This window comes from Rana temporaria, chromosome 3, assembly GCF_905171775.1.
Source record: "Rana temporaria chromosome 3, aRanTem1.1, whole genome shotgun sequence".
Taxonomy (NCBI): Eukaryota; Metazoa; Chordata; class Amphibia; order Anura; family Ranidae; genus Rana; species Rana temporaria.
Window position 1 is genome coordinate 447,562,009 of NC_053491.1, and position 26,835 is coordinate 447,588,843.

Genomic DNA, 26,835 nt, shown 5'->3' on the forward strand with positions numbered 1-26,835 from the left:
CATATTTTTGGTAAAAAAAAATCGCAATGATCATATATTGATTGGTTTGCGCAAAAGTTATAGCGTTTACAAAATAGCTGATAGATTTATGGCATTTTTATTTTATTAATTTTTTTACTAGTATTGGCGGCGATTTGCGATTTTTTTACTGTCACCGTGTCATTGCGGCGAACACATCGGACACTTTTGACACGTTTTTGGCGCCATTCACATTTATACAGCGATTAATGCGATAAATATGCACTAATTACTGTATAAATGTGACTGGCATTCAAGGGGTTAACACTAGGGGGTGAGGGAGGGGTTAATATGTATCCCTAAATTGTGTTCTAACTGTGGGGAAAGGGGGGTGACTGGGGGAGGTGACCGATGCTGTGTCCCTATGTACAAGGGACACAGATCGGTCTCCTCTCTCCCCTGACAGGACGTGGAGCTCTGTGTTTACACACAGAGCTCCACGTCTTGTCCCTGTAGCCGCCGATTCCGAGTGCCTGGCGGACATCGCGACCGCCAGGCACGCGCATCGGCATCTCGGGGACGCGCCGGACGCGCGCGCGCGGCCGCCGGCGCGCTCGCGCGCCCCCCAGTGGCCGCAAGAATACAGGACGCCAAATGACGTCCTGTTGAATTTTCAGAGTAACCGTGGAGCCGTCATTTGACGATGGCCCGGTACTCTAGTGGTTAAAGGTAACCATCCTCACCTGTGATCTTTGCGTGTAATTAGTGTGTGTATAAAAGGTCAATGAGTTTCTGGACTCCTGACAGACCCTTGCATCTTTCATCCAGTACTGCACTGACGTTTCTGGATTCTGAGTCATGGGGGAAAGCAAAAGAATTGTCAAAGTATCTGTGGGAAAAAATAGTTGAACTGTATAAAACAGGAAAGGGATATAAAAAGATATCCAAGGAATTGAGAATGCCAATCAGCAGTGTTCAAACTTTAATCAAGGGTCACAGGCAAGAAGGTCAGGTGCAGGATGCTGGCAGCAAAGTCTGGGTTACAAGCAGGGGGTCAAACCCGGGAGATAGCAGCGAAGTCCAATAAGCAAAGCCAAGGGTCAGGTAAGGAGTGATCAGAGTAGTCTAAAGGCAATCCAGGTCACAGCAGTAAATCAGGCAGGCAGGAAACAGGAACTGAGAATCACAGGAAGCTGAAGACAAAACAGCAATTTGCTTGGGGATTTGCTCAGCTTATATAGGCAGCCAGGATGTCATGTGACACGCTGAATCAGAGTGAGGCTGTTTACTTCCTGACAGGCAGCCAGGATGTCATGTGACACGCTGAATCAGATTGAGGCTGTTTACTTCCTGACAGGCAGCCAGGATGTCATGTGACACGCTGAATCAGATTGAGGCTGTTTACTTCCTGACAGGTAGTCAGGATGTCATGTGACACGCTGAATCAGAGTGAGGCTGTTTACTTCCTGACAGGCAGCCAGGATGTCATGTGACACGCTGAATCAGATTGAGGCTGTTTACTTCCTGACAGGCAGCCAGGATGTCATGTGACACGCTGAATCAGATTGAGGCTGTTTACTTCCTGACAGGTAGTCAGGATGTCATGTGACACGTTGAATCAGAGTGAGGCTGTTTACTTCCTCACAGGCAGCCAGGATGTCATGTGACACGCTGGACAGATCAAAGCTGTTTATTTCCCTGACAGAGGCACTTGAAGAAAGATGGGCTGCATGGTCAAGTCGCCAGCAGAAAGCCATTACCACACAAATGCCACAAAGTATCCCGCTTACAATATGTCAAACAGCAGACACGAGCCTCAAACCTTCTAGCACAAAGTCATTTGGAGTGATGAGACTAAAATTGAGCTTTTTGGCCACAACCATAAACGCTACATTTGGAGAGTCAACAAGGCCTATGATGAAAGGTACACCATCCCTACTGTGAAACACGGAGGTGGATCGCTGATGTTTTGGGGATGTGTGAGCTACAAAGGCACAGGAAATTTGGTCATAATTGATGGCAAGATGAATGCAGAATGTTATCAAAAAATACTGGAGGAGCATTTGCATTCATCAGCCAGGAAGCTGCGCATGGGAAGTACTTGGACATTCCAACATGACAATGATCCCAAACACAAAACCAAGTCGACCTGTCATTGGCTACAGCAGAATAAAGTGAAGGTTCTGGAGTGGCTATCTCAATCTCCTGACCTCAATATCATTGAGCCCCTCTGGGGAGATCTCAGACGTGCCATTCATGCAAGACAGCCCAAGAATTTACAGGAACTGGAGGCTTTGTGCCAAGAGGAATGGGCAGCTTTACCATCTGAAAAGATAAAGAGCCTCATCCACAAATACCACAAAAGACTACAAGCTGTCATTTATGGTAAAGGGGCAATACACGGTATTAGGAACTGGGGTATGTAAACGTTTGATCAGGGTCATTTGAGTTTCTGTTGTCATTGTGATTTAAGAAGAGTAAACACAGATGATTGATAATAAATGGCTTCAGCCAAACACTAACCATGAGTGAAAGCAAAGTTTTTGTGTTATCATTCATATTCTCTGAAAAATTACCACAAAATCATAAATTCTGTATACGTGTGTGTGTATACTATGTGGCCCTATAATCTCCTATTGCCTGGGGGCCCCATAATCTCCTATTGCCCGGGGGCCCCATAATCTCCCATTGCCCGGGGGCCCCATGAGTTGTCAGTCCGCCCCTGTTTCAGCCATAGACAGTATGGCCCGGATTCACAGACAGCAGGCACACATTACACCGACGCAGCGCATCCCCCTGTGCGCTACGCCGACGCAGCGCAGAGAGGCAAGCACTGCATTCAGCAAGCTATTGCTTCCAACACTGTGTCGGCGTGGCGTAGATTTATTGAAAACCCATACAAATGAGGCGTGACCCCATGCAAATGATGGTCCGAGCGACAGACAAGTACATTTAATGAACTGCGCATGCATCGTGCCGTGGACGCATCCCCCTGCGCATGCTCACAACCACATCGGAACAACTACCTAAGATACGCCGGATCACTGCCTACGCTATGAACGTATCCTACGCCCAGCCAGACACACGTTCAACGTAAACTACGTAAAATACGGCGGCTTGTATTCCTTGGTGCAGACCTTTGCATGTCTGCTGCTGGGTTACACCTCCTTTATGGGGCTTAACTTTACGCCGGACGTACAACTTACGCACCACTCGTAGCCTGTGTCGGGCACACGTACGTTCTTGAATCGCCGTATTTTTCTCATTTGCATATTTGAATGGCTGATCAATGGGAGCGCCACCATGCGTCCAGCCTAAATATGCGCCCACGCTACGCCAGAGTAAGCAAGTTACGTCGGCGGGATGAAGCCTATTTTTAGGCGTATCTTAGTTTGTGGGTCCGGCGCACAGATACGACGACGCATATTTGCACTTACGCGGCGTATCTTGAGATACGTCGGTGCAAGTGCTTTGTGAATCCGGGCCAAAGTGCCTCCTTGTTTCCAGGCCCTGTTCCCATTGAGTGACTAAGGCACACTTACCGTATATACGAGAGTATAAGCCGACCCGAATATAAGCTGAGGCACTTAATTTTACCACAAAAAACTGGGAAAACGTATTGACTCGAGTATAAGCCTAGGGCAGGGATAAGCAATTAGCGGACCTCCAGCTGTTGCCAAACTACAAGTCCCATCATGCCTCTGCCTCTGGGTGTCATGCTTGATGCTGTCAGAGTCTCGCTATGCCTCATGGGACTTGTAGTTTGGCAACATCTGGAGGTCCGCTAATTGTTTATCCCTGGCCTAGGGTGTCCATCTGCATGCCTCACTTTGCCTCACTGTGTCCATGTGCATGCCTCACTGTGTTCATGCCTCACTGTGTTCATGCCTCACTGTGCCCATGCCTCACTGTGTCCATGCCTCACTGTGTCCATGCCTCACTGTGCCCATGTCTCACTGTGTCCATGCCTCACCGTGCCCATGCCTCACTGTGCCCATGCCTCACTGTGTCCATGCCTCACTGTACCCATGCCTCACTGTGTCCATGCCTTACTGTGCCCATGCATCACTGTGTCCATGACTTACGTTTAACATGGGAGTATATAGAAGGGGTGCCCGGGTTTAAAAAATCGGTGCTCCCTGGCCGTAGGTCCCCCAGGCAGCAAACTTTGTACACTTGTAGAGGAGAACTGGGGCTACATGTGTTTCGGTCCAGGGGACCTACCGGGTCCCCAAAGTTACCGGAGAAATGACTGTTTAACATGGGAGTCTATGGAAGGGGTGCCGACTTTGAAAAAAATGGTGCTACCCGGCCGTAGGTCCCCAGGACAACAAACTTTGCACACTTGTAGATGAAGAGTGGGGCTATATGTGTGCCAAGTTTGGGTCCAGGGGACCAAAGCCGGGCGGAACCGGGTCCCCAAAATCCGGGAGATCAGGCGCAAAAAGGTCACTTGAGTATAACCCGAGGGGGGCATTTTCAGCACAAAAAAATGTGCTGAAAAACTCGGCTTATACTTATATCAAAAATCAAAAAATAAAAGAGCTTGGCTTTTCATAAAATTAAAAATATTGTAATTTCTATGATTTCACTGAAGTCTTGAGTCATTGATGCAGAATTCCTTAGGGTTCACAAAGCCCCTATTACAACTGTACTTGCCTAGTCTCTATAAATCATGCATTTTAACCACTTCAGCTCTCGTACCAAGGACAAGAGCAATAATTGTTTTTTGTATATTTTTTGGGGAAGTTTGTCATTACTTAAAGTGGATGTAAACCCACTCTCCTCCTTTCTAAACTACTGCCATAGTGCTGATCTATAAGGCAGTGTTTTTCAACCAAGGCACCCTTTAAAATCTGTCAGAATCTCGAATCACTAAACCAAAAATGTGGAAAAAAAAAATTATGCCACATGCTATTTGCACAGTGGTTTTGCAAACACATTTATTTTTGTAAAAAATTCACTTCAATTAATTAAAACAAAACACAATATATACCCCAATTTTGGGGTATAATGTGAAAGATGATGTTATGGCCGGTAAATAGATACCTAACATGTCACGCTTTAATATTGCTCACACTCATGGAATGATGACAAACTTTGGTACTTAAAAATCTCCATAAGCAACGCTTTAAACACCTTGGCCCGGATTCTCAAACGAGTTACGCCGGCGTATCTCCAGAGTCCGAGCCGTCGTATCTATGCGCCTGATTCTTAGAATCAGTTACACATAGATTTGTATTAGATCGGACCGGCGTAAGTCTCTTACGCCGTCGTATCTTAACTGCATATTTACGCTGGCCGCTAGGGGCGTGTACTCTGATTTACGCCTAGAAATATGTAAATCAGCTAGATACGCGAATTCACGAACGTACGCCCGGCCGACGCAGTACAGATACGCCGTTTACGTTAGGCTTTTCCCAGCGTAAAGTTACCCCTGCTATATGAGGCGTACCAATGTTAAGTATGGACGTCGTTCCCGCGTAAATTTTTTTAAATTTTACGTCGTTTGCGTAAGTCGTTCACGAATAGGGCTGGGCGTCATTTACGTTCACGTCGAAAGCATTGGCTTCTTGCGGGTTAATTTGGAGCATGCGCACTGGGATACTTTCACGGACAGCGCATGCGCCGTTTGTAAAAAGCATAACGTGGGGTCACATATAATTTACATAACACACACCCACATCTACCACATTTGAATTAGGCGGGCTTACGCCGGCCTATTTACGCTACGCTGCCGCAACTTTTATTTGAGAATACGGCACTTGCCTGTAACAGTTGCGGAGGTGTAACGTAAATAGGATACGTTACGCCCGCACAAAGATATGCGATTCTACGTGAATCCGGGCCCTTGTCTTATTTATTAAACTTTTTTTTATTTTCCCTGTCTCTTTTACATTTATTTTTCTTGTTTGTTTTTATATCACTTTATAAAAAACTTTAAAAAAATAAATAAACTCACTGAAGTATCTGGGGATCCACATCACCCCCACTTACGCCACCATTTACCAGCAGAACTTTCCCCCTCTTTTCCGCAGCATTAGGACCCTTTTACAACAATGGAGAAAACACCACATCTCCCTACTGGGGAGAGTAGCGGCAGTAAAGATGGCGATCCTCCCAAAAATACTCTACTTATTTCAAACCCTGCCCATTCCAGTGCCCTACGCCCATTTGAGAAAACTTCAGACAGATCTGCTCCAGTTTACGTGGAATTACAAGCGTCATAGAATCCCCCGGTCGGTGTTGCTGGCGGCGAGGTCGGAGGGGGGTCTGGCATACCCTGATCTAGTTAAGTATTATCAGGCGACCCAGTTGAGAGCAGTAACCTCCTGGTTCACGCTACGATCATACAACAAATGGACACAAATAGAAAAGCTGTGGCTGGCCCCGGTGCACCCAAACAATTTATTGTGGAGTGCGGATGTGGAGGTTGACCCCGGTCGCCTGTTAGGTCCTATGGCCCAGCTCAGACGCACGTGGCGCAAATTGATACGCCAGCATAAGCTAACCTCCGACAGCTCCCTCCTGACCTCTTTCGCCGGCAACCCCAAAATCCCAGATAGCCTCACTCACAGGATGTCCGCTCCATGGACAACGAGGAACCTCTTCCACTTTGGGAACCTAGTGGATCCCCTGACTCGCAAAATGCGCACATTCGCGGACATACAGGCCAAGCACGATTTGCCGCGCCAGGAGTTCTATGGATATCTCCAGATACGCCACTATGCTCTGACTATCGCTCCAAACCTCCAGTTTTCCCCCCCAACGGCTTTTGAAAGGCTGATATTGGCAGGTACAGCACAGAGGGGCCTGATCTCTAACATATATAAAATATTGAACTCTGGGCCCGTGGAAACGGCAGGCAAACATGCATATATGCTTAGGTGGGAAAAGGCCCTGGGCGAGGAGATCTCTGTGGAACACTGGCGGGCGATCTGGTCTCAAGCGGTACTTTATACAAGGAGAACATATATAAAATCCTCTACTTCTGGTACATGACACCTGATGTTCTCCACGCCATTTACCCGACCACTTCGGACCGCTGCTGGCGCTGTCAGCAGGACAGGGGAACGCTTATCCATATCTACTGGAGCTGCCCATTGATCGTCCCCTTCTGGACCTCGGTACAGCAATTACTGGACCGACTTCTAGACAGGACGCTCCCCCTGACCCTGAAAGTTTACTTATTAGGTTTGCCCCCCCCGAAAATCCCAGCACCCTACAAGAAACTGACCAGACATATCCTCACAGCAGCGCGATGTCTGGTGGCTTTACACTGGAAGCGCTCCGCCCCACCCCCCCCTGAGGCCCTGTACGCCAGGATAAAAGATGTGGAATTAATGGAGAGGATGACGGCCAGAATGCTAGACAGGCTGGAAGCCCATGATGAGGTTTGGGTGCTTTGGCACCGCCGGGAGGAGGAGCCCAGATCAGGTAGCTGAACCGCACAGGTGATTTCCCACCCCATTCCCCCCCCCCCCACCCCCTCTTTTTCCCTTTCCTCTCTTCTTCTTTTTGCCGTTTCTTATCTTCTCTTCTTCTTCTCTATTCCCGTGAACCCACGGATGATTCAAGATTGTTCACTAGTACAATGTTGCACTGAAATGTTTATCTCGTACCTTGCACTTAACCGGTTTATGTAGCTAAGGCTCAGTACGAACTATTCGCTACTTTGTGAAGAAGACACATAACTGGTCAGATAGAGCTATGCAGAATGTCATATATGTAACTGACCACTTCGCTAGATGTTGCTTACGTGTATGGTCCTGCATGTATACGTGTATTGAAAACTTCTGAATAAAACTGTTATTGATAAAAAAAAAAAAAAATAGTTTACTTTCAGCCTGGACTGGAAGTCATGGCGTTGCTTCGGTCCTTCTAGGCAATCAAAGGGGATCTACTCTTTCATCGCCTCTGGGACTAGCTGGCCACTCCATTGGATTGTTTCTCAGGCAAGATGATGGAAGGGGGGGACTTCGCCTCTGAAAGCGTTCCAGCGGCTCAAGAGCTGCTCGGAACGCTTTCATACCAATACCATAGGTTATGGCTGATATCTTCAGCCATAACCCCGGCAAACCATTCCAAATTTGTAGCGAATTGTGGTCTTGTGGGGAAAAAAATAAAAACCTACATAACACTTGTTACAATTAGGGCACTTTCACATTGACTCATTCCATTGCAGGCATGGTGATTTTATTTCTTTTTTATATAATATACATGGGCTATGTGGGTTATTATTGATAATGATAACTGTATACTTCAATACTGCAGTTTGGCTTCAATAGCGCAGGTCAGGGCTGGACTGGGACAAAGATTTGGCCCTGGACTTCATCCAGACTGTCTCTCCTATGGCGGCCAGACAACTCCCGCACCCCCCGGCCACCCACAACCCCTCTCCCACTTCACTAGCCACTAGCCATTCTACTTTATTAGAGTAGAACGGTTGGTACTGGTACTTTTATATGCAGTACCAGTGGGGAAGCTAGACATTATTTCACCCAGGGCAAAGAATCAGTTTGGTGCCCCCCCTTATGGGACAAGTTTAGGCAGAAGTGAGAAACTCCCAGGCCATAGCTGTTGAGTCTGCTGTCTGTCCCCTCCCCCATGCTCCTCTGTCGTCGTCCCTGCTCCTCTGGTCCTCCCGCTGATTCTCTGTTCCCCCCCAGGTGAGCGCTGCGGGGAGGGAGAGGAGGTGAGCTCTGCGGGGAGGGAGAGACAGAGGAGCGGAGGGGGGCGGCGGACCAATGTCACTGAAGCCGGCCCACTGAGCCATCGGCCCACCGGGAAACTCCCTGTAGTCCCAATGGCCAGTCCATTCCTGGCGCAGGTGTAGCGCAGGGTACCTGCGGTTTTCATGTGGTTTCTCATAAACTTCTAATATGTAGTAAATTTTTGGTACATTTTCTGAAAGCACACCAAAAATGAGGGACATAATAGAAGCCAATGAGAAACTACATGAAAACCGCAGGTATCCTGCGCTACACCTGCTCTGCGGCCAAACTGCAGTATTAAAGTATACAGTTATCACTTTCAATAATAACCCACATAGCCCATGTATATTATATTACATTTTAAAAAAAATCACCATGCCTGCAATGAAAGGTGAGGCAATGAAAGTGCCAACAAGCAGGGCCGCCATCAGGGGCCCAGATGGCAACCCCCCCCCTTTTTTTTATATATATTTTTTAATATTTTTTTTATTTTTATTTTTAATATATATATATATATATATATATATATATATATATAATTAAAGGGCCCAGAGGTCCCCAGGGCCCCGGATGGCAACCCCCCTTTTTTGTATAACATTTTTATTATTTTTTATATATATATATATATATATATATATATATATATATTTATTTATTTTTTATTTTTTTATTAAAGGGCTCAGAGGTCCCCAGGGTCCCATGTGGCAAACCCCCTTTTTTATAAATGTTTATTTTATTTTTTTATATATATATTTTTTATTTATTTTTTATTAAAGGACCCAGAGGTTTATTTTTTTTATTTTTTATTAAAGGGCCCAGAGGTGCCGGATGGCAACCCCCCTTTTTTTGTAATTTCTTTTTATAAAAAAAATTATAATAATTTGTGTGTATATATATATATATATATATATATATATATTTTTTTTTTTTTTTAAAGGGCCCAGAGGTCCCCAGGGCCCCCCTTTTTAAAAATTATATATATATATATTTTCTATTTCTTTTTTACTTTTTATTAAAGGTCTCAGAGGTCCCCAGGGCCCCGGATGGCTACCCCCCTTTTATTATATATATTTTTCTTTATTTCTTCTTTTTTTTGCGGCAGCCCCCCCCCCCCCCCCGCTTCTCAATTTCAGGCGGCAGCACCCCCCCCCCCCCTCGCTTCTCTGCTCCAGGAGGGCCCATGCTGAAGCCCATAATTCCTGATGGCGGCCCTGCCAACAAGTGTTATGAAGTTTATTTTTTATTTTTAGAAACACCATGCCTGCAATAAAACTCTCATACATTGAAAATGACAGGTACAAGTACTGTACCTGTGTCTCCTCACTGTTTTGTTTCCTCACTGTTCTTTTCACCTCTACTCGTTTTGTTCTTCTCCTCCCCTCAGGGAAACACGCGCCAGCCAGCATCTTCACGGCACACCCGTGTGCCGCGGCACACTGGTTGAGAAACGTTGCTATAGGGATATAGATGCCTCCTGCATGTATCCTTACCTGTCAAATGTCTCCCCTCTGTCTGTTATAAGAACTGAAAAACTGCAGATTCTGTGGGTGGGTCTGTTGTCTGGAGCTCTGTGGGTGGAGTCGTGATGTCAGTAGACTCCCCACCCTCCTCTACACTCCCCTTGTCAACATGCATTTTTTCCTATGTATTTCTTACACTAAATTCTGCTATGATCACTAACATCCAGTCAAAATCCAGAAAAGTAACCACATGACTTCAGAAATGGAGTGGGGGTGGGAATTAAAAAATAATGCCTGCCTCCAGGCTAGTGCATGAGATATGTAAATAACATGTCACTCACAGCAAGGGGTGGAATGGACCAAGGTTTTTCTCTGTAAGTCTGTTTTATTTCACTGAACAATAAAAGAGGATTGCTCAGAGCTGGGTTAACTTTGTGTGGCAAGACTGGGCACAGATGATAGGAAATCTTATACTCTACATTGTGACATCAAAAAAAAAATTTGGGTTTATATCCACTTTAAAATAAAGTAATTCATACGTTGCTTTTTGAGGGATAAACAAGGCTTTCTTTTAGTGTTATATATCCTATGTAATCTACAGCCAAAATTACATATTTTTTTCTATTTTGACCAGCAAACGTAGTTTTAATATATAGTGCTCCAGTTTTAGTAAATCTCCATTGCATGGAAAGATGTGCAAAAAATACATTGAGAAAGTGTATTTATAGTGTATTTATATTAAAAGCATTTAACCACTTAACGACCGCCGCATGTACATATACGTCCACAGAATGGCACGTACAGGCAGATGGGCGTACCCGTACATCCCTGCCTAGACGTGGGTCCGATCGGGACCCCCCCCCCCCCCCCCCCGGTACATGCGGCGGTCGGAAATCGTCTGGGAGCGATCCGGGATGAGGGGGCGGCTATTCGTTTCTAGCGACCCCCTCGCGATCGCTCCCCGGAGCTAAAGAACGGGGAGAGCCGTTAGTAAACACGGCTTCCCTGTGCTTCACTGTGGCGGCTGCATCGATCGTGTGATCCCTTTTATAGGGAGACTCGACCGATGACGTCAGACCTACAGCCACACACTTAAGGGAACACATAACCCCTTCAGCGCCCCCTGTGGTTAACTCCCAAACTGCAAATGTAATTTTCACAATAAACAATTCAATTTAAATGCATTTTTTGCTGTGAAAATGAAAATGGTCCCAAAAATGTGTCAAAAATGTCCGAAGTGTCCGCCATAATGTCGCAGTCACAAAAAAAAATCGCTGATCGCCGCCATTAGTAGTAAAAAAAAAAAAAAAATTATAAAAATGCAATAAAACTATCCCCTATTTTGTAAACGCTATAAATTTTGCGCAAACCAACCGATAAGCGCTTATTGCGATTTTTTTTACCAAAAATAGGTAGAAGAATACGTATCGGCCTAAACTGAGGAAAAAATATGTTTTTTTATATATTTTTGGGGGACATTTATTATAGAAAAAAGTTAAAAATATTGCATTTTTTTCAAAACTGTCGCTCTATTTTTGTTTATAGCGCAAAAAATAAAAATATTTTGATCAAATACCACCAAAAGAAAGCTCTATTTGTGGGGAAAAAAGGACGTCAATTTTCTTTGGGAGCCACGTTGCATGACCGCGCAATTGTCTGTTAAAGCGACGGAGTGCCGAATCGCAAAACCTGGCCTGGGCCTTTAGCTGCATTTTGGTCTGGGGCTTAAGTGGTTAAAATAAAAGTTTACTTTTAGTACACAGTGGGTAAGATGCTGAATGTATCTATAGTAGTTAAAATGGTTCTACATTTATATCCCGCAAAGATATTTTTTTGAGGATTAAAATAATAAACAGGAGGGTCATAGGCATATTAATAGAAAAATAAAAACATTAGCTAAAGTGAGGAAGAAGTTAATTAGGGATTAATAACATGCAAACAAAGATTACACCTTTAATCTATTGATGAATTAAAAAATAAATTCAGTGTAACAATACATTTTTCCACTGTATTATTCAATGATACTTGCAGAGGGAGAGGAGCAGGACAACTTTGTTAAAGTTTTCAATAATTCTTAAATAGTTAAAAGATCCATATCCTTTTTTTTTTGTTACTTTCTATCCATCTTGGAAGGAGGATTTACCCTCACACAACCTAAAGTGGTTCTAAAGCCTCAAGAGATTTCACCTTAAAGCGGAGTTCCGGCCACAATTTCACTTTTTCAATATAAATACCCCTGTAATACACAAGCCTAATGTACAGGCATACCCCGCTTTAAGTACACTCACTTTACATACACTCGCGAGTAAGGACATACCCGCAAGTGTATGTAAAGTGCCTTACAAGTACTGTACGGACACTTTGCAGCCGCAGTAGAAAGAGATGAAGCTCAGAGAGCATAGCCTGCCCTGTTCCAGTGTGCCCCTGACACCCCCACTACAGCCCCTGAGACCTCAACTACAGCTCCTGACACCCCCACTACAGCCCCTGATCCCCCACTACACCCTAGAAGTGAAAAAAGGTATTGTTTCACTTTAAGTACATTTTCGTTTTACATACATGCTCTGGTCCCATTGTGTACTTAAAAGTGGGGTATGCCTGTATTCTAGTAAAGTTAGTCTGTAAACTAAGGTCCGTTTTGTTAGGTTGTTACAGCATTTAGACACTTTATAAAATAGAAATTGACTGGGGCCATCTTAAAGCGGGAGTTCACCCATTTAAAAAAAAAAAAAAAATCTCCCCTTAGCTTCCTGCTCGTTCGGTCTAGGGGAATCGGCTATTTATATTAAAATATGTGCTGTACTTACCCGTTTTCGAGCTGCATCTTCTTCCGTCGCTTCCGGGTATGGGTCTTCGGGAGCGGGCGTTCCTTCTTGATTGACATTCTTCCGAGAGGCTTCCGACGGTCGCATCCATCGCGTCACTCGTAGCCGAAAGAAGCCGAACGTCGGTGCGGCTCTATACTGCGCCTGCGCACCGACGTTCGGCTTCTTTCGGAAAATCGTGACGCGATGGATGCGACCGTCGGAAGCCTCTCGGAAACCTGTCAATCAAGAAGGAACGCCCATTCCCGAAGCCCATACCCGGAAGCGACGGAGAGGATGCGTCTCGTAAACGGGTAAGTACTGCACATATTTTAAAATAAATTGCCGATTCCCCTAGTAATAACGAGCAGGAATCTAAGGGGGAAAAGTGCCCTCTAAGGGTGAACCCCCGCTTTAAGTGTGGGCATCATGAAGCCAGACTGTATGACTTCCTGGATTTTAGCCTTGCAGATCTCGCACATGCTCAGTGCTGCACAAGCAGTGTAATAGGTTTCAGATCAGGTTTCAGCACCTGTACTGTCCAAGTCACATGGTTCTTTGAGACTGGGGAGTGCACAGACTCCTGGAAAGTTACACCCACTACATTCCCAGGAGTCTGTGCGGTGTAGGTTAGGAAGCTTAAGCACCTAGGTGCAGGAAGTGGGAAGATTAACTATTCTGCCTAGCAACAACACTTTGAAGGCATTTAAAAAAAAAAAAAATTCTTAAAGGACTAATGAATTTTTTTTAAAACTACTGATGTAATGTTATATTTATGGGTGGAACTCCACTTTAATGCATAAAACCATTGCACAAAGCAGGTAAGAATAGGCATGTTTGTTATTTTTATAAAAAAAAAAAAAAAGCTTCATAATCACTTGCCGACTGGGCACTTAAACCCCCTTTCTAACCAGCCCAATTGTCAGTGCTCTCACACCTTGAATGACAATTACTTAGGCATGCAGCACCGTACCCATATGAAAAAAAAAAATAGTAAAAGTACTGGCGGCCTATCTCAATTCTTGAGACCCCAACAAGCCAGGAAAGTACAAATACCCCCCAAATGACCTCTTTTTGGAAAGTAGACATTCCAAAGTATTTAGTAAGAGGCATGGTGAGTTTTTTAAATTGTAATTTTTTACCCACAATTCTTTGCAAAATTAAGATTTTTATTTTCACAAAATTGTCCTATTAGCAGGTTATTTCTCTCACAAGGCATAGGCATACTTAAAATTACACCCCAAAACATATGGCAAATCCACATGTGGGACTTTTACACAGCCTAGCCACATACAGAGGCCCAACATGCAGGGCGCATTTTTTTACGGCACTGATGAGGATCCACTGATAGGGTGGCAGTGATGAGTACTTACTGATGGCACTGTAGAGCACAGATGTGGCACTGACGTAGCACAGATGTGGCACTGTAAAGCACAGATGTGGCACTGATAGGGCACAGATGTGCACGGATAGGGCATTGCTGGGCACTGATGTGGCACTAAAGGGGCATTGTAGAGCACTGATGGGGCAAAGATATGGCACAGATGTGGTACTGTAGAGCACTGCTGTGGCACAGATGTGCTCTGATGGGCCACAGATGTGGCACTTCTGGGGCACAGGTGTGGCACTGCTGGGGTACAGATGGGGCACTTGGAAAAGGAAAAAGAAAACTCAAGTATCTTCTTCATCCTCTGCTCACACGATTTGTGTGAGCAGTGGAGAGAACCTGACATGACGCTAGTTTTTGACAGTGATCGCTACATCATTGGATGGAGGGATCACATGGTAAAGGGCCGCTGGGATTGGCCCTTTACCCCGATCCTTGTGGAGCTGTGTTTCCAGAGAACCCGGCGAACACAGACACTCCAGTGATTCCAGCGAGCACGGACACTCCAGATTTTGGGAGGACATCATAGTACGCCCTCCTATAGTTATCCGACCATGCTGTAGCCATCATTTGGCTATGGCCCTGTTGTTATGTGGTTAAAGCCTATCTCTGGCCACACCAAAACCTGCAGTGGTTAAATGCTTAATGGTTGCAGAAAAGGCTGTACTACTGACCTGACTCCCCACTGCAGCTGTCTCCTCCTTTTCCCGAAGCGGTGGGACGGGGCCTTGTCATCACATACAGTGTAGGACCATTAATCCTGTATTGCATGGATGCTTAACCTGCGGCCCTCCAGCTGTTGCGGATCTACAAGTCCTATTATGCTTCTGCCTTTGGGAGTCATGCTGGTAACTGTCAGCTTTGCAATGCCTTGTGGGACTTGTAGTTATGCAACAGCTGGAGGGCCACAGGTTGAGCAACCACGCGTATTGTATGTGATAGAGGCAGGGGTGCGAATTGCATCGGGAGAAACTTACAAAAGAGGGTTCGGGGGACCCAGCATACGGATCGAGGGAGCCTGCCAGAGCAACAAAAAAGGTAAGTAGTACAGGCTGTTCTGCAACCCATTGACTTAACAAACATTGAACCCATTGTGACAGGAAGTCAGGTAAATCTGTGGGTGTTGTCACAGACGGGAGATACATTTCTGCCTTGTTTAGACAATATACCAATTATTATCAGGTGTCGGCTGCAGAAGCAGCCAGAAAGATTTAGGGGGTTGGAAAACTTCAGCTGTTCAGAATGAGGCAATTAAGGCCTCTATAAGTAATCCAGAGGATTACTACTGATTGCTGCATCCTGAGGCTTTTTGAGTGAAGGAGAGCAGTGAACAGAAATACTTCTGAAGAGGTGAGGTGCTGTTGATTTTTCTGTGTGATAAAAATCAAAAAGACTATTTGTTTTTCTGCTGTATGACCAGCAGTGTCTGCTCAGCAGTAGGCTGTGCCAGACTCAATAGATAGGTTCCTGTGTGGTGAAGGTAGACGCCCCAAGTGGCCAGGGTTTATTTTATGTTTGATTTTGTTTATGCTGTTTGGATGCTTGCACTTGTTTCCAGCAAGATGGAAGAATAAACCAAATTCTTTGTTTTCAACCGTCTTCGGCTGTTTCTCTGTATCGTTCCGTGTGTAGTGAACCCATCCAGGGGGTCACACCCCCCCGCTACCGAGCTACCCCCTTACACAATGCAATAGGGGGGGGGGGGGGTGGGTAGGGCCAGGGCCGTCTTTAATATGGTTTGGGCCCCCCTCCAGCTTATTTTGGGCCTGGCTGGTTCACATGTATGTTTTGGCGGTCCTCATTTGTGCAGGTACAGCAGCCCATTGATTTGAATGGGCTGCCATGCCTTTGTTTCCTGCAGAAAAAAGGTGCATTCAGCATTTTAAAAATACAGTTGCCTTGAAATCCATTCTGCTTTTGCACCATGCTACTTACCTGCAGTTCTTGCACACACAAACACACTGGGGGTTATTTACGAAAGGCAAATCCACTTTGCACTACAAGTGCACTGCAAGTGCACTTGGAAATGCAGTCGCTGTAAATCTGAGGGGTAGATCTGAAATGAGGGGAAGCTCTGCTGATTTTATCATCCAATCACGTGCAAGCTAAAATGCTGTTTTTTATTTTCCTTGCATGCCCCCCTTTGGATTTACAGTGACTGCACTTCCAAGTGCACTTGAAGGGCAAAGTGGATTTGCCTTTGGTAAATAATCCCCACTGTGTTTTAAAAAGCGTGACCTAAACGTCTAAAAATGCAGCAAGTTTGACAGTGCGGGAACTGCAGATAAGTCACAGCAGACAGCAGAATGAACAGACAGTGCTGTATTTCAGTGCTTGATGGGCATAGGCGTGCCGTGTGTGCAGCCTATTACATGAGGCATGCGCTTTTCTTTGCAGGAAACGCAGGCATGGCGGCCCATGCAAATGAATGGGCTGCTATGCCTGCGCAAATGTGGGCCGCCAAAACACATACATGTGAACCAGCCAGGCCCAAAATAAGCCCATTAAGCAGTTAAATACAGACAGTAATGCCATGTGCTCTGAGGCCTTACTCAGCCTGGACTGCAGGTCTGGTCTGTGATTTAAAGAGTTCCTCTATTTTACACATGGCATGGCATGGGGTCCCATGGTGCTAAAGCAGAATGGACAGACGGTGCTGTGACCCCATGAAATGCCATTTGTGAAATAGAGGAACTTTTTAAAACACTGATCAGACCTGCAGTGAATCATCAAATATTATAAAGACTTTGGGCACACTCTACAGAAAACTTCTATTTACAATATAGATTAGCAAACAGTGACATACCTTGAGGAGCAGGACATGAAGAAGTCAGCCTCAGGAAGAGAAAACTGGGGATGTTATAAAATCACATTCTAATTCACTTTTATATACAAGCAGCACCCAGTGGCAGGAAGGGAGAAGTGCACGTCTAAAGGGAAGCCAGGGGTGCTGTACATTTTAAAACACTGGGAAGGTAAGCGGGTACTGTCACTGGCTGCGTGCCGCTGATGATTTTCAGCCTGATTTGTGGGCAGCACAGGGGCTTAACGGGCGGCAGGGCCGCCATCAGGAATTATGGGGCCACTTACACATCTTCAGGCATGGGCCCCCTGGAGCAGAGAACCGGGATGGGGGGGTGCTGCTGCCTGAAATTGAGAAGCAGGGGGGGGCTGCCGCGAATTTAGAAGCGGGGGCCCTTTACAAAAAAAGAAAAAATAAATAAACAAAAATATATATAAAAAAGGGGTGTAGCCATCCTCTGGGCCCTTTAATAAAAAGGAATAAATATATAGAAAAAATATATTTTAAAAAGGGGGTTGCAATCTGGGGCCATGGGGACCTCTGGGCCCTTTAATAATTTATTTTTTAATAAAAATAAATTACAAAAAAAAGGGGGTTGCCATCCGGGACCTCTGGGCCCTTTAATAAAAAATTAAAAAAAAATATATAAAAAAGAAACATTTATAAAAAAAAGAAAAAAAAGGGGGGGGGGTTGCCATCCAGGGCCCTGGGGACCTCTGGGCCCTTCAATAAAAAAAATATATAAACAAAAATAAAAAAATAAACATTTATAAAAAAAAATAAAGGGTGTTTGCCACATGGGGCCCTGGGGACCTCTGAGCCCTTTAATACAAATATATATATATATATATATATATATATATATATATATATATATATAAAAGAAAGAAAAAGAAAAAAAAGAAATAAAAATTTAAAAAAAAGGGGGGTTGCCATCCGGGGGCCCTGGGGACCTCTGGGTCCTTTAATAATAATAATAACATTTATATTATATTATATATATAAGAAATAAAGAAAAATATAAAAAAAGATTTTTTTTATAAAAAAAGGGGGGTTGTCATCCGGGGCCCTGGGGAACTACGGGCCCCTGGGGACCCCCAGACCTCTAAAAAAAAATGGCCCTTTAATAAAAAATAAAATAAAAATATATTAAAACATTTTTTTTTTTATTTAAAAATAAATAAAAAAAGGGGCGTTTCCATCTGGGGCCCTGGGGGCCTCCGGCCCCTGGGGACCCCTAAAAAATTGTCCCTTTAATAAAAAATAAAAATATATTAAAAAAATTTTTTTTTTATTTAAAAATAAATAAAAAATTGGGGGGGGTTGCCATCTGGGGCCCTGGGGGGCTCCGGGCCCCTGGGGGCCTCCGGACCCCTAAAAAAAAAAAAAAAAAAGGGGGTTGCTTTGGGCCCCCAACAGTGACAGGGCCCAGGGCACCTGCCCCATTTGCCCTGCGGTAAAGACGGCCCTGGGTAGGGCTTAGGAACGTAAGGGTTATTTATTTTATTGTGCCTAAGGTTGGGCTTTACAGTATAACTTTTTTTTTTCCGTTTTGGATAGCAAGATATTTGAACAGCTGGTCAGGTTTTTATTGCTGTCTATGTTCCCATTAGGTATATTTTTCCTCCGAATTCGTCCTAGTCACTGTTATGCCCCGTACACACAATCGGGATTCCCGGCGGTAAAAAGTCCGCTGGGAATCCCGGGGAGGGGGGGGATAACCGAGAACCTGCTCTATCACTTTCCCCACGTACACACCAGAGGTTTTCCCGTTGGGAAAACTGCGGTGAGAGCTTTGGCCGGGAATCCCGACCGTGTGTATGCTCCACCACAGTTTTTCCCGTAGGGAACCTGCCGGAAAAAAGACCGCCGGGAATCGCGGCAGGAAAAAAGAGAATATGTTCTAATTTTTCCTGCCGCGATTCCCAGCGGTTTTCCTTTCGAGAAAACTGCCATGAAGCATACACATGGCCAGTTTTCCCGACCAAAAAGTTGTCATGGCAGTTTTCCTGCCGCGATTCCCATCGGTTTTCCTGACGGGAAAAAATGGTCGTGTGTATGAGGTATAATCCTCGAGAGTGAAAGAAAATCCCAAATTTTGAGTTGTCATCAGAAAAGCAATAGAGGGGTTCTTTGCCAATGGGGACACTAGTTCTGCTGACCCTAGGGTGGCATTTTCCTCACTTTGGAGGGATTTTCTCCAACTTCATGTTGTAGCTATGGGACAGCAAGTGAAAAGAAATCTCCCAAATAGGACACAGATAGAAACCGAAACAACTGACAGCAGGCTGAGTGAAAAAAAAAAAAAACCCTCAAGCGAGGTGGAAGGAGGATTCAACCACTCCATACCTAACCAATCCCTGTGGAAGCAGAGAATTGCTGTAGTAGCTACTACAGTGATCCTCGCTGGCTTCTGGCTCCCACTTTGCGTAGTAACCACGGAGGGGGTCGTATGCTCTGCACAGGCACCATTCAGAGAACACCTTGCATTTTTTCTCAATGAATGCAAACGTTCAGTGATTGGACAGGTGGAAATCGTGACATCACCACCCTACCTCTCCACCTCATCCAATTACAGAATGCCTTGCATTCATTGAGATATCAAAAGAGGGGAATCAGGAAGATAGCGAGGATCACTGTAATAGTGGTGGCTATTAAAGCGATTTTTCTGCTTCTACGGGGATTGGCCAGTTGAGCCAAAAGTATGTAACAATGATACATAAGTATACGATGAAGGATCTGTTAGTAGGGTTGTCCCGATACCACTTTTTTTAGAGCGAGTACAAGTACCGATACTTTTTTTCAAGTACTCGCCGATACCGAATACCGATACTTTTTTTTCAATTTCATTTTGACAGTGACACTAATATGCAGTACTTACGTGTGGACTGTCAGTTTTTTTTTTCAATTTTATTTTTTACAATTAATTTTTTTAAATATTCTTTACAATTTTTTTTCTTTTTTTTTACAATGCTTTCTTTTGGAGGGGCGGTGTCAGTGTGTTTTTTTTATTTAACATTATTATTTTTACAATTCTTTTTTTTGCTTTTATCAGCCCTGTTGGGTGGGCTTTGGTGAGATATTGGGGGTCTTAACAGACCCCTGATATCTCCTCTTTGAGACAGGCTCAACTGCACTGTAGATGAATGTAAAGGAGACAGCGGCTACTCTCCATTCATGAACTGAGACATTGTAACACAGTTATGAATGGACAGTCAGTGATCACTGACAAAAAAAAAAAAGATCACTGACTGTTCATTCGGAAAAGGGCTCCTTCCTCCATCCTGACTGATCGGGGACAAAGGGGGGGAGGAGCACGGCAGGGGACCGGAGCGGTACACAGAGGGGAGCGGAGGACCGAAACAGAGCATGGAGGGGGACCGGAGCAGAGCATGGGAGGGGGACACGAGCGGAGCACGGCGGGGGACACGAGCGGAGCACGGAGGGGGACACGAGCGGAGCATGGTGGGGGACACGAGCGGAGCATGGAGGGGGACCGATGCAGAGCACAGCAGGGTACTGGAGCAGAGCACCGAGGGGGACCGGAGCGGTACTCGGCGGGGGACATGAGCAGAGCACGGCGGGGGACCGATGCAGAGCATGGCGGGGGACACAAGCGGAGCATGGAGGGGGATCAATGCAGAGCCCGGCAGGGTACAGGAGCAGAGATTGGAGGAGGACCGGAGCGGTACACGGCGTGGGGACAGAAGCACCACTGACAAAGTATCGGATTAGGCATCAGAGCATTTGCCCGAGTACAAGTACTCGGGCAAATGCTTGGTATCGGCACCGATACCGATACTAGTATCGGTATCGGGACAACCCTAGTTCTAAGTCTATGCCATTTGTTTGCAAGGCTTGCTATTACTTTCCTTTTGCTAGCTACCTAGGATTCCTGTGTGAAATATGATCATGATAAAGAAGGAGAGACGCAGGATAGATAGATAGATAGATAGATAGATAGATAGATAGATAGATAGATAGATAGATAGTATAACAATAGGCATAGCTGTAAATATATAGAGTATATGTGATGATACACATGGCACATTCTTGGGGGTGGGTGATGCAGGGGTAAGGAATTAAGGAAATCCTTTGATTTTTCCAAACACTCCCCCCGTCTATGCACCACGTTCTGGATGTGGAAAGGTCCGGTATGTGACAGGTTAACACATCCCAGGCAATGGGTATAAATTTGGGGTCTGCAGATTATCCACACAGATTGGTTGAGACACGGCTCCTAGGATGAGGTGCGAGTCACTCTGGGTCACCTTTACTTTGACCCTACTGGGAGGTGCGACCCCTGCGGCTGTGGGCAGCACTGGCACAAGCGGGGTGGCAGGAAAAGGACCAAAGTCACAGCAAGGTATGTAGACACTATAACAAGTGACACCAAATGATATTGCATTGCTTAAAAATGATAGAAATTCTAAATTTATGTTATACTGTTATGCCTATTGAGCCAATTTTATTCAGTGTATTATTATATCATTTTTATATTATTTTATATTACCATTATATTTTATAGTAGATTTCAAATGTGTTGTTTCTAAAGGCCAAGGTTCTTTTTCCTCGAATCTTCAGATAATTATATTGTGTTGCCTGTGCGAGGCTTTGGTGTATCTGCTGCAATTTGGTAAATTCTGGTTGGGAGATCTCATACCGGGTGTCCCCAGGATATGTAAGAACTCAGCAATTTCACCAACTAGCTAGAAACAACACACAACTGCAATACCAGTTTAAGGTGGAGTTGTTTTTTAAAAGGAAACGTATGCATCACAGAGTTTGTCCGTGTTCTGTTTAACCACCTCAGCCCCGGGAGAATTTACCCCCTTCCTGACCAGAGCACTTTTTGTGATTCGGCACTGCGTCGCTTTAAAGCGGGGGTTCACCCTGTTAAAAAAAAAAAAAAAGTTTTTTTTTATTAGACCATTACATTCGGCATCGTAGCGCGAGCTACGGTATGCCGGTCTTACATTTTTTATCCCCGTACTCACTGTGCTATCGATGATTGAAGAATCCGGGGAATGGGCGTTCCTATGGTGAGAGAAGGTGATTGACGGCCGGCCCTGGCACGTCACGCTTCTCCGGAAATAGCCAAAATAGGCTTGGCTATTCACGGCGCCTGCGCATAGCCTGTGCGCAGGCGCCGTGAATAGCCGAGACCTACTCCGGCTGTCTTCGGGGAGCGTGACGTGCCAGAGCCGGCCGTCAATCATCCTCCCTCTCCATAGGCACGCCCATTCCCCGTGGGAGTCGGAAACTTCAATCATCGATAGCACAGTGAGTACGGGGATTAAAAATTTAAGACCGGCATACCGTAGCTCGCGCTACGATGCCGAATGTAATGGTCTAATGATGGAAAGGAGGGTGAACTACCGCTTTAACTGACAATTGCGCGGTCGTGCAACGGTGTACTCAAACAAAATTGACGTCCTTTTTTTCCCCACAAATGGAGCTTTCTTTTGGTGGTATTTGATCACCTCTGTGGTTTTTATTTTTAGCGCGTTAAAAAAAAATGCGTAAATTTTGAAAAAAAAATGCATTCTTTTTTACTTTTTGTTATAATAAATATCCCCCAAAAATATATAAAAAAACTTTTTTTTCTCAGTTTAGGCCGATACGTATTCTTCTACATATTTATGATTAAAAGAAATTGCAATAAGCGTATATTGATTGGTTTGTGCAAAAGTTATAGCTTCTACAGAATAGGGGGTATCTTTATGGCATTTTTATTATTATTATTTTATTTTTTTGTAGTAATGGCGGCGATCAGTGATTTTTATTGTGACTGCGACATTATGGCAGAAACTTTTGATACTATTTTGGGACCATTGTCATTTATACAGCGATCAGTGCTATAAAAATGCACTGAATACTGTGTAAATGACACTGGCAGGGAAGCAGTTAACACTAGGGTGAGATGAAGGGGTTAAGTGTGTCCTAGGGAGTGATTCTGTGAGGTGGCTGGGCTACAAGTGACACGACAGTGATCACTGCTCCTGATCACAGGCATAACAGGGACATGCCTTGTTCACAACGGCATATCCCCGTTCTGCCACTCCGTGACGCGATCACGGGAAACCGAGTCTGTTTGTTCCGCGGTCATGGTCACGAAGAACGCGTCGGGTGCGTGTGCGCCTGACGGCAACAATTTTAAAGCAACGTAATTGGGTACAGTGTTACATGACCACGCAATTGTCATTTAAAAAGCGACAGCGCCCGAAAGCTGAAAATTGGCTTGGGCAGGAAGAGGGGAAAGTGCCCAGTAGTGAAGTGGTTAAAAAACGATATTTTAACTAAACTTTATTTTGCATTGATGGTACCAAATATTTTTTTTAAATAAAACAACAGCGTGGGGTCCCCCCCCCCCATGCATACCAGGCCTCCAGGTCCCCCCCCCCCCCCCCATGTGAATGAGTATGGGGTACAACAATAAAATAAAAAAATAAAAACACACAGATTTTGACAATTCCTTTAATTAAAAAAATGTAAAAACAATGTCCTCCGATGTAGATCTTTTAACAATCGACACCCGCCGCCACCGGAAAAAAAAATTTGACCGAGAGGAAGGCTGACCACTGAATGACGTCACAAGGGGGCGGGGCCACCAGGTGACCCCACCCCTTACCTATTTAAGAACTGTCAAACGGCGTCCGGCGGTGGCAGTGTCTGTCGTGATTGATGATGGATCTACGTCTGGGACTTTGTTTTTTAATAAAGGAATTGTCAAAAACCGTGTTTCTGTTTTTTTTTTGGGTGAATGAGTAGGGGTACCAATACTCATTCACATGGGGGGGCGGCATCTGGGGGTCTTCCCTCCCTTAAAGGGGGCTTCCAGATTCTGATAAGCCCTCTGCCCGCAGTCCCTCACAATCACCGGCCAGAGTTGTGGGGAAGAGGCCCTTGTCCCCATCAATATGCAGAGCCCCCCTGCCTCAAAGCACCCCCTCCCCCCCCCATGTTGAGGCATGTGGCCTGGTATGGTTCTCGATTGCCCCCCCCCCTTTCCTGGCCTGCAAGGCTGCATTTAAAAAAAAAATTGGCATTGGGTTCCCCTTAAAGTTAATACCAGGCCCGATTAGTGGGGGGGACCCCCATGCCATTTTTTTTTTTCACTTCAGCTCTCAGTGGTGAAGCCCAATGAGAGCGGATGACTACTCATCGACTGTGTGAAGGCCAGCATCCCAGCCCTGCTTCTTAACAACCAGCTATTCACTGTGCCCTGATTGAGCAAAGCTTTGCCCAATCAGGGCTTGGAATGCATTATGCATCGCGCAGTGCATTGTGGGGCAGTTGGCGGGCGAACATCACACCAAATAACTTGCTAATTCGGGTGTTGGCCAGGTGATGTTCGGGTCGAACCTTTGCTTGACCCAAACCATTCGCCCAACACTATTTATTAACATTGCATAGTTAGTACAGCGGTTGAACAAAAAAAACAAAACATTAGTAGTGTGTACTATGGCTTAAATTGGAGCTGCAGTCTCCACAATTACTGTAGATGCTGACTTTTAATATAAGGACACTTACCTGTCCAGGGTTCCAGCAATGTCTGCAACCAAGCCGATTCTTCAGTCGGCTTTGGGTGCAAGCGCTGCCTTTCCGGCTTCACAGCCGGTTTCCTACTGCGCATGTGTGAGTCTTGCTGCGCTTTCTGAATGAACCCGCAGTCTTCTGGGACCTGTGTCCCCCCCAGAAGGCTGCGGGGGGGGGAGGAGGGGCCGAACATCACGGTAGAGCGACGTGGCAATCTGAGCAGGAAATAGGAGCGGGTACTTGTGAAAACAGGTAGCGGCTCCTCCCAAAAAAGTGCCAAATGTGGCAGTGGAAGGGGGGGGGGGGGGCTGCAAACAAGTGTAATTTTCCCTTTTGGGTGGAGCTCCGCTTTAAGTGGAGGGCATGCTGGGCCACTGATTCCACACAGAGAGCAAAAGTCCCATTCTGCAGCATGCTGGCACAGGCTTTTATGCTCAGGCTGTGGCTGGTTTAGAAAGAAAATGACCTGTAACACTTTGCACGCCTTTTATTTAATAACTATTCCTTTATATTGGCTTTTGAAATTTACAAATGCAGCAATTTAGAAATTGGATGAAAGGTTTGGCACTGGGAAACATTTTTTGATAGATAAGTAGTGCATTTTATATACAACTGTATAGATCAGACCACAATGAGGGACAAATGAGGAGGAAAGAGGGACAGAGGGACTTTGTTCCAAATCAGGGACAGTTGGGAGCTATGGCCCATATTCTCGTAGATGGGCCTAAAACTCCGCGGGCGTAACGTATCTTATTTACTTTACGCCGCCGCAAGTTTTACAGGCAAGTGCTTTATTCACAAAGAACTTGCCTGTAAAGTTGCGGCGGCGTAGCGTAAATCACCCGGTGCAAGCCCGCCTAATTCAAATTAGCCGGGTAGGGGGCGTTGAGCATTTAAATTAAGCGCGTTCCCGCGCCGAACATACTGTGCATGCGCCGTCCGAAAAATATCCCAGGGTGCATTGCTCCAAATGACGTCGCAAGGACGTCATTGGTTTCGACGTGAACGTAAATGGCATCCAGCCCCATTCACGGACGACTTACGCAAACAACGTAAATTTACAAATTTCGGCGCGGGAACGACAGCCATACTTAACATTGGTTGCCCCTCATATAGCAGGGGCAACTTTACGCCGCGCAAACCTAATGTAAACGTTGTAACTTCACTGCGGCGACCGCGCGTACGTTCGGGAATTCGCGTATATAGCTAATTTGCATACTCGACGGGGAAAACGACGGAGGCGACACCTAGCGGCAAAAAAAAAATTGCATTTAAGATCCGACAGCGTAAGAGCCTTACGCCTGTCGGATCTAATGGATATCTATGCATAACTGATTCTAAGAATAGATACGACGGCCCAGATTAGGACTTACGACGGCGTACATGGCGTTGCGCCATCGTAAGCCCTTTGAGAATCTTGGCCTATGAGTCTGGGTCAACAAGGCCTTCAAATTGACAATCTTCAAAGAGCAGAAGTGCCTTGACACACACCGAAATGTCTGAAATTTGCAACAGATGCTGACATGCAGCCAGAAGGGAGACGCATGCCCAGGGTGAGGACAGATATGATACTATCGCAATTTCGTAAACTGAACATTTTCAGCAGAGATACAGCGTCCATTATTGTATGTTACCATATTGCTTTTTATGATGTTCAATATAATAAAAATACACTACTAACTCTGTAAAGAGTTTGAAATGAGTTTGTTGAATATAGCTTACTTCTGTTTGCATGATAACTTAAGTTCTGTACTACTTGTGTCTCCTCACAGATGCTGGTGGCTTCTCGTCGTTGCTTGGCAGTGGCCCACGTCTACGTTTCAGGAGGCGGCTGGCTCAGGCTGGAGGTCGGCTACGTTTAGAGGATCGAGAATGCCGCCAGAAGACACTGCTTCTTCGAGTGGGGGACCTGGGACTTGGGTACGATTCAGAAGAGACCGTCCTATTCAAGTACTGCAGTGGAGGGTGTCCCAGATCTCGTACCAACCACGACCTGATCCTGTCCCGCCTGTTACAGAAAAGCGACTTCCCTTCCCTCCTGGAAGAGAAGATATTTGGGGGACCCTGCTGTCGACCCACGCACTATGAGGACGTGGCCTTCCTGGACGACAACCACCGGTGGCATACGGTGGAGAAGCTCTCTGCTGCAGCATGTGGCTGTGTTGGTTGA

The 26,835-nt window shown here is 45.4% G+C and overlaps 1 protein-coding gene across 1 annotated transcript; it reads left to right on the plus strand.

Moving 5' to 3' along the window:
- The first annotated feature begins 977 nt into the window (after positions 1–977).
- Positions 978–26,835, plus strand: PSPN (persephin). Its single transcript, XM_040341729.1, has 2 exons — positions 978–1,062; positions 26,438–26,835. Exons 1-2 carry the CDS (start codon positions 978–980, stop codon positions 26,833–26,835), a joined length of 483 nt encoding a protein of 160 aa, XP_040197663.1.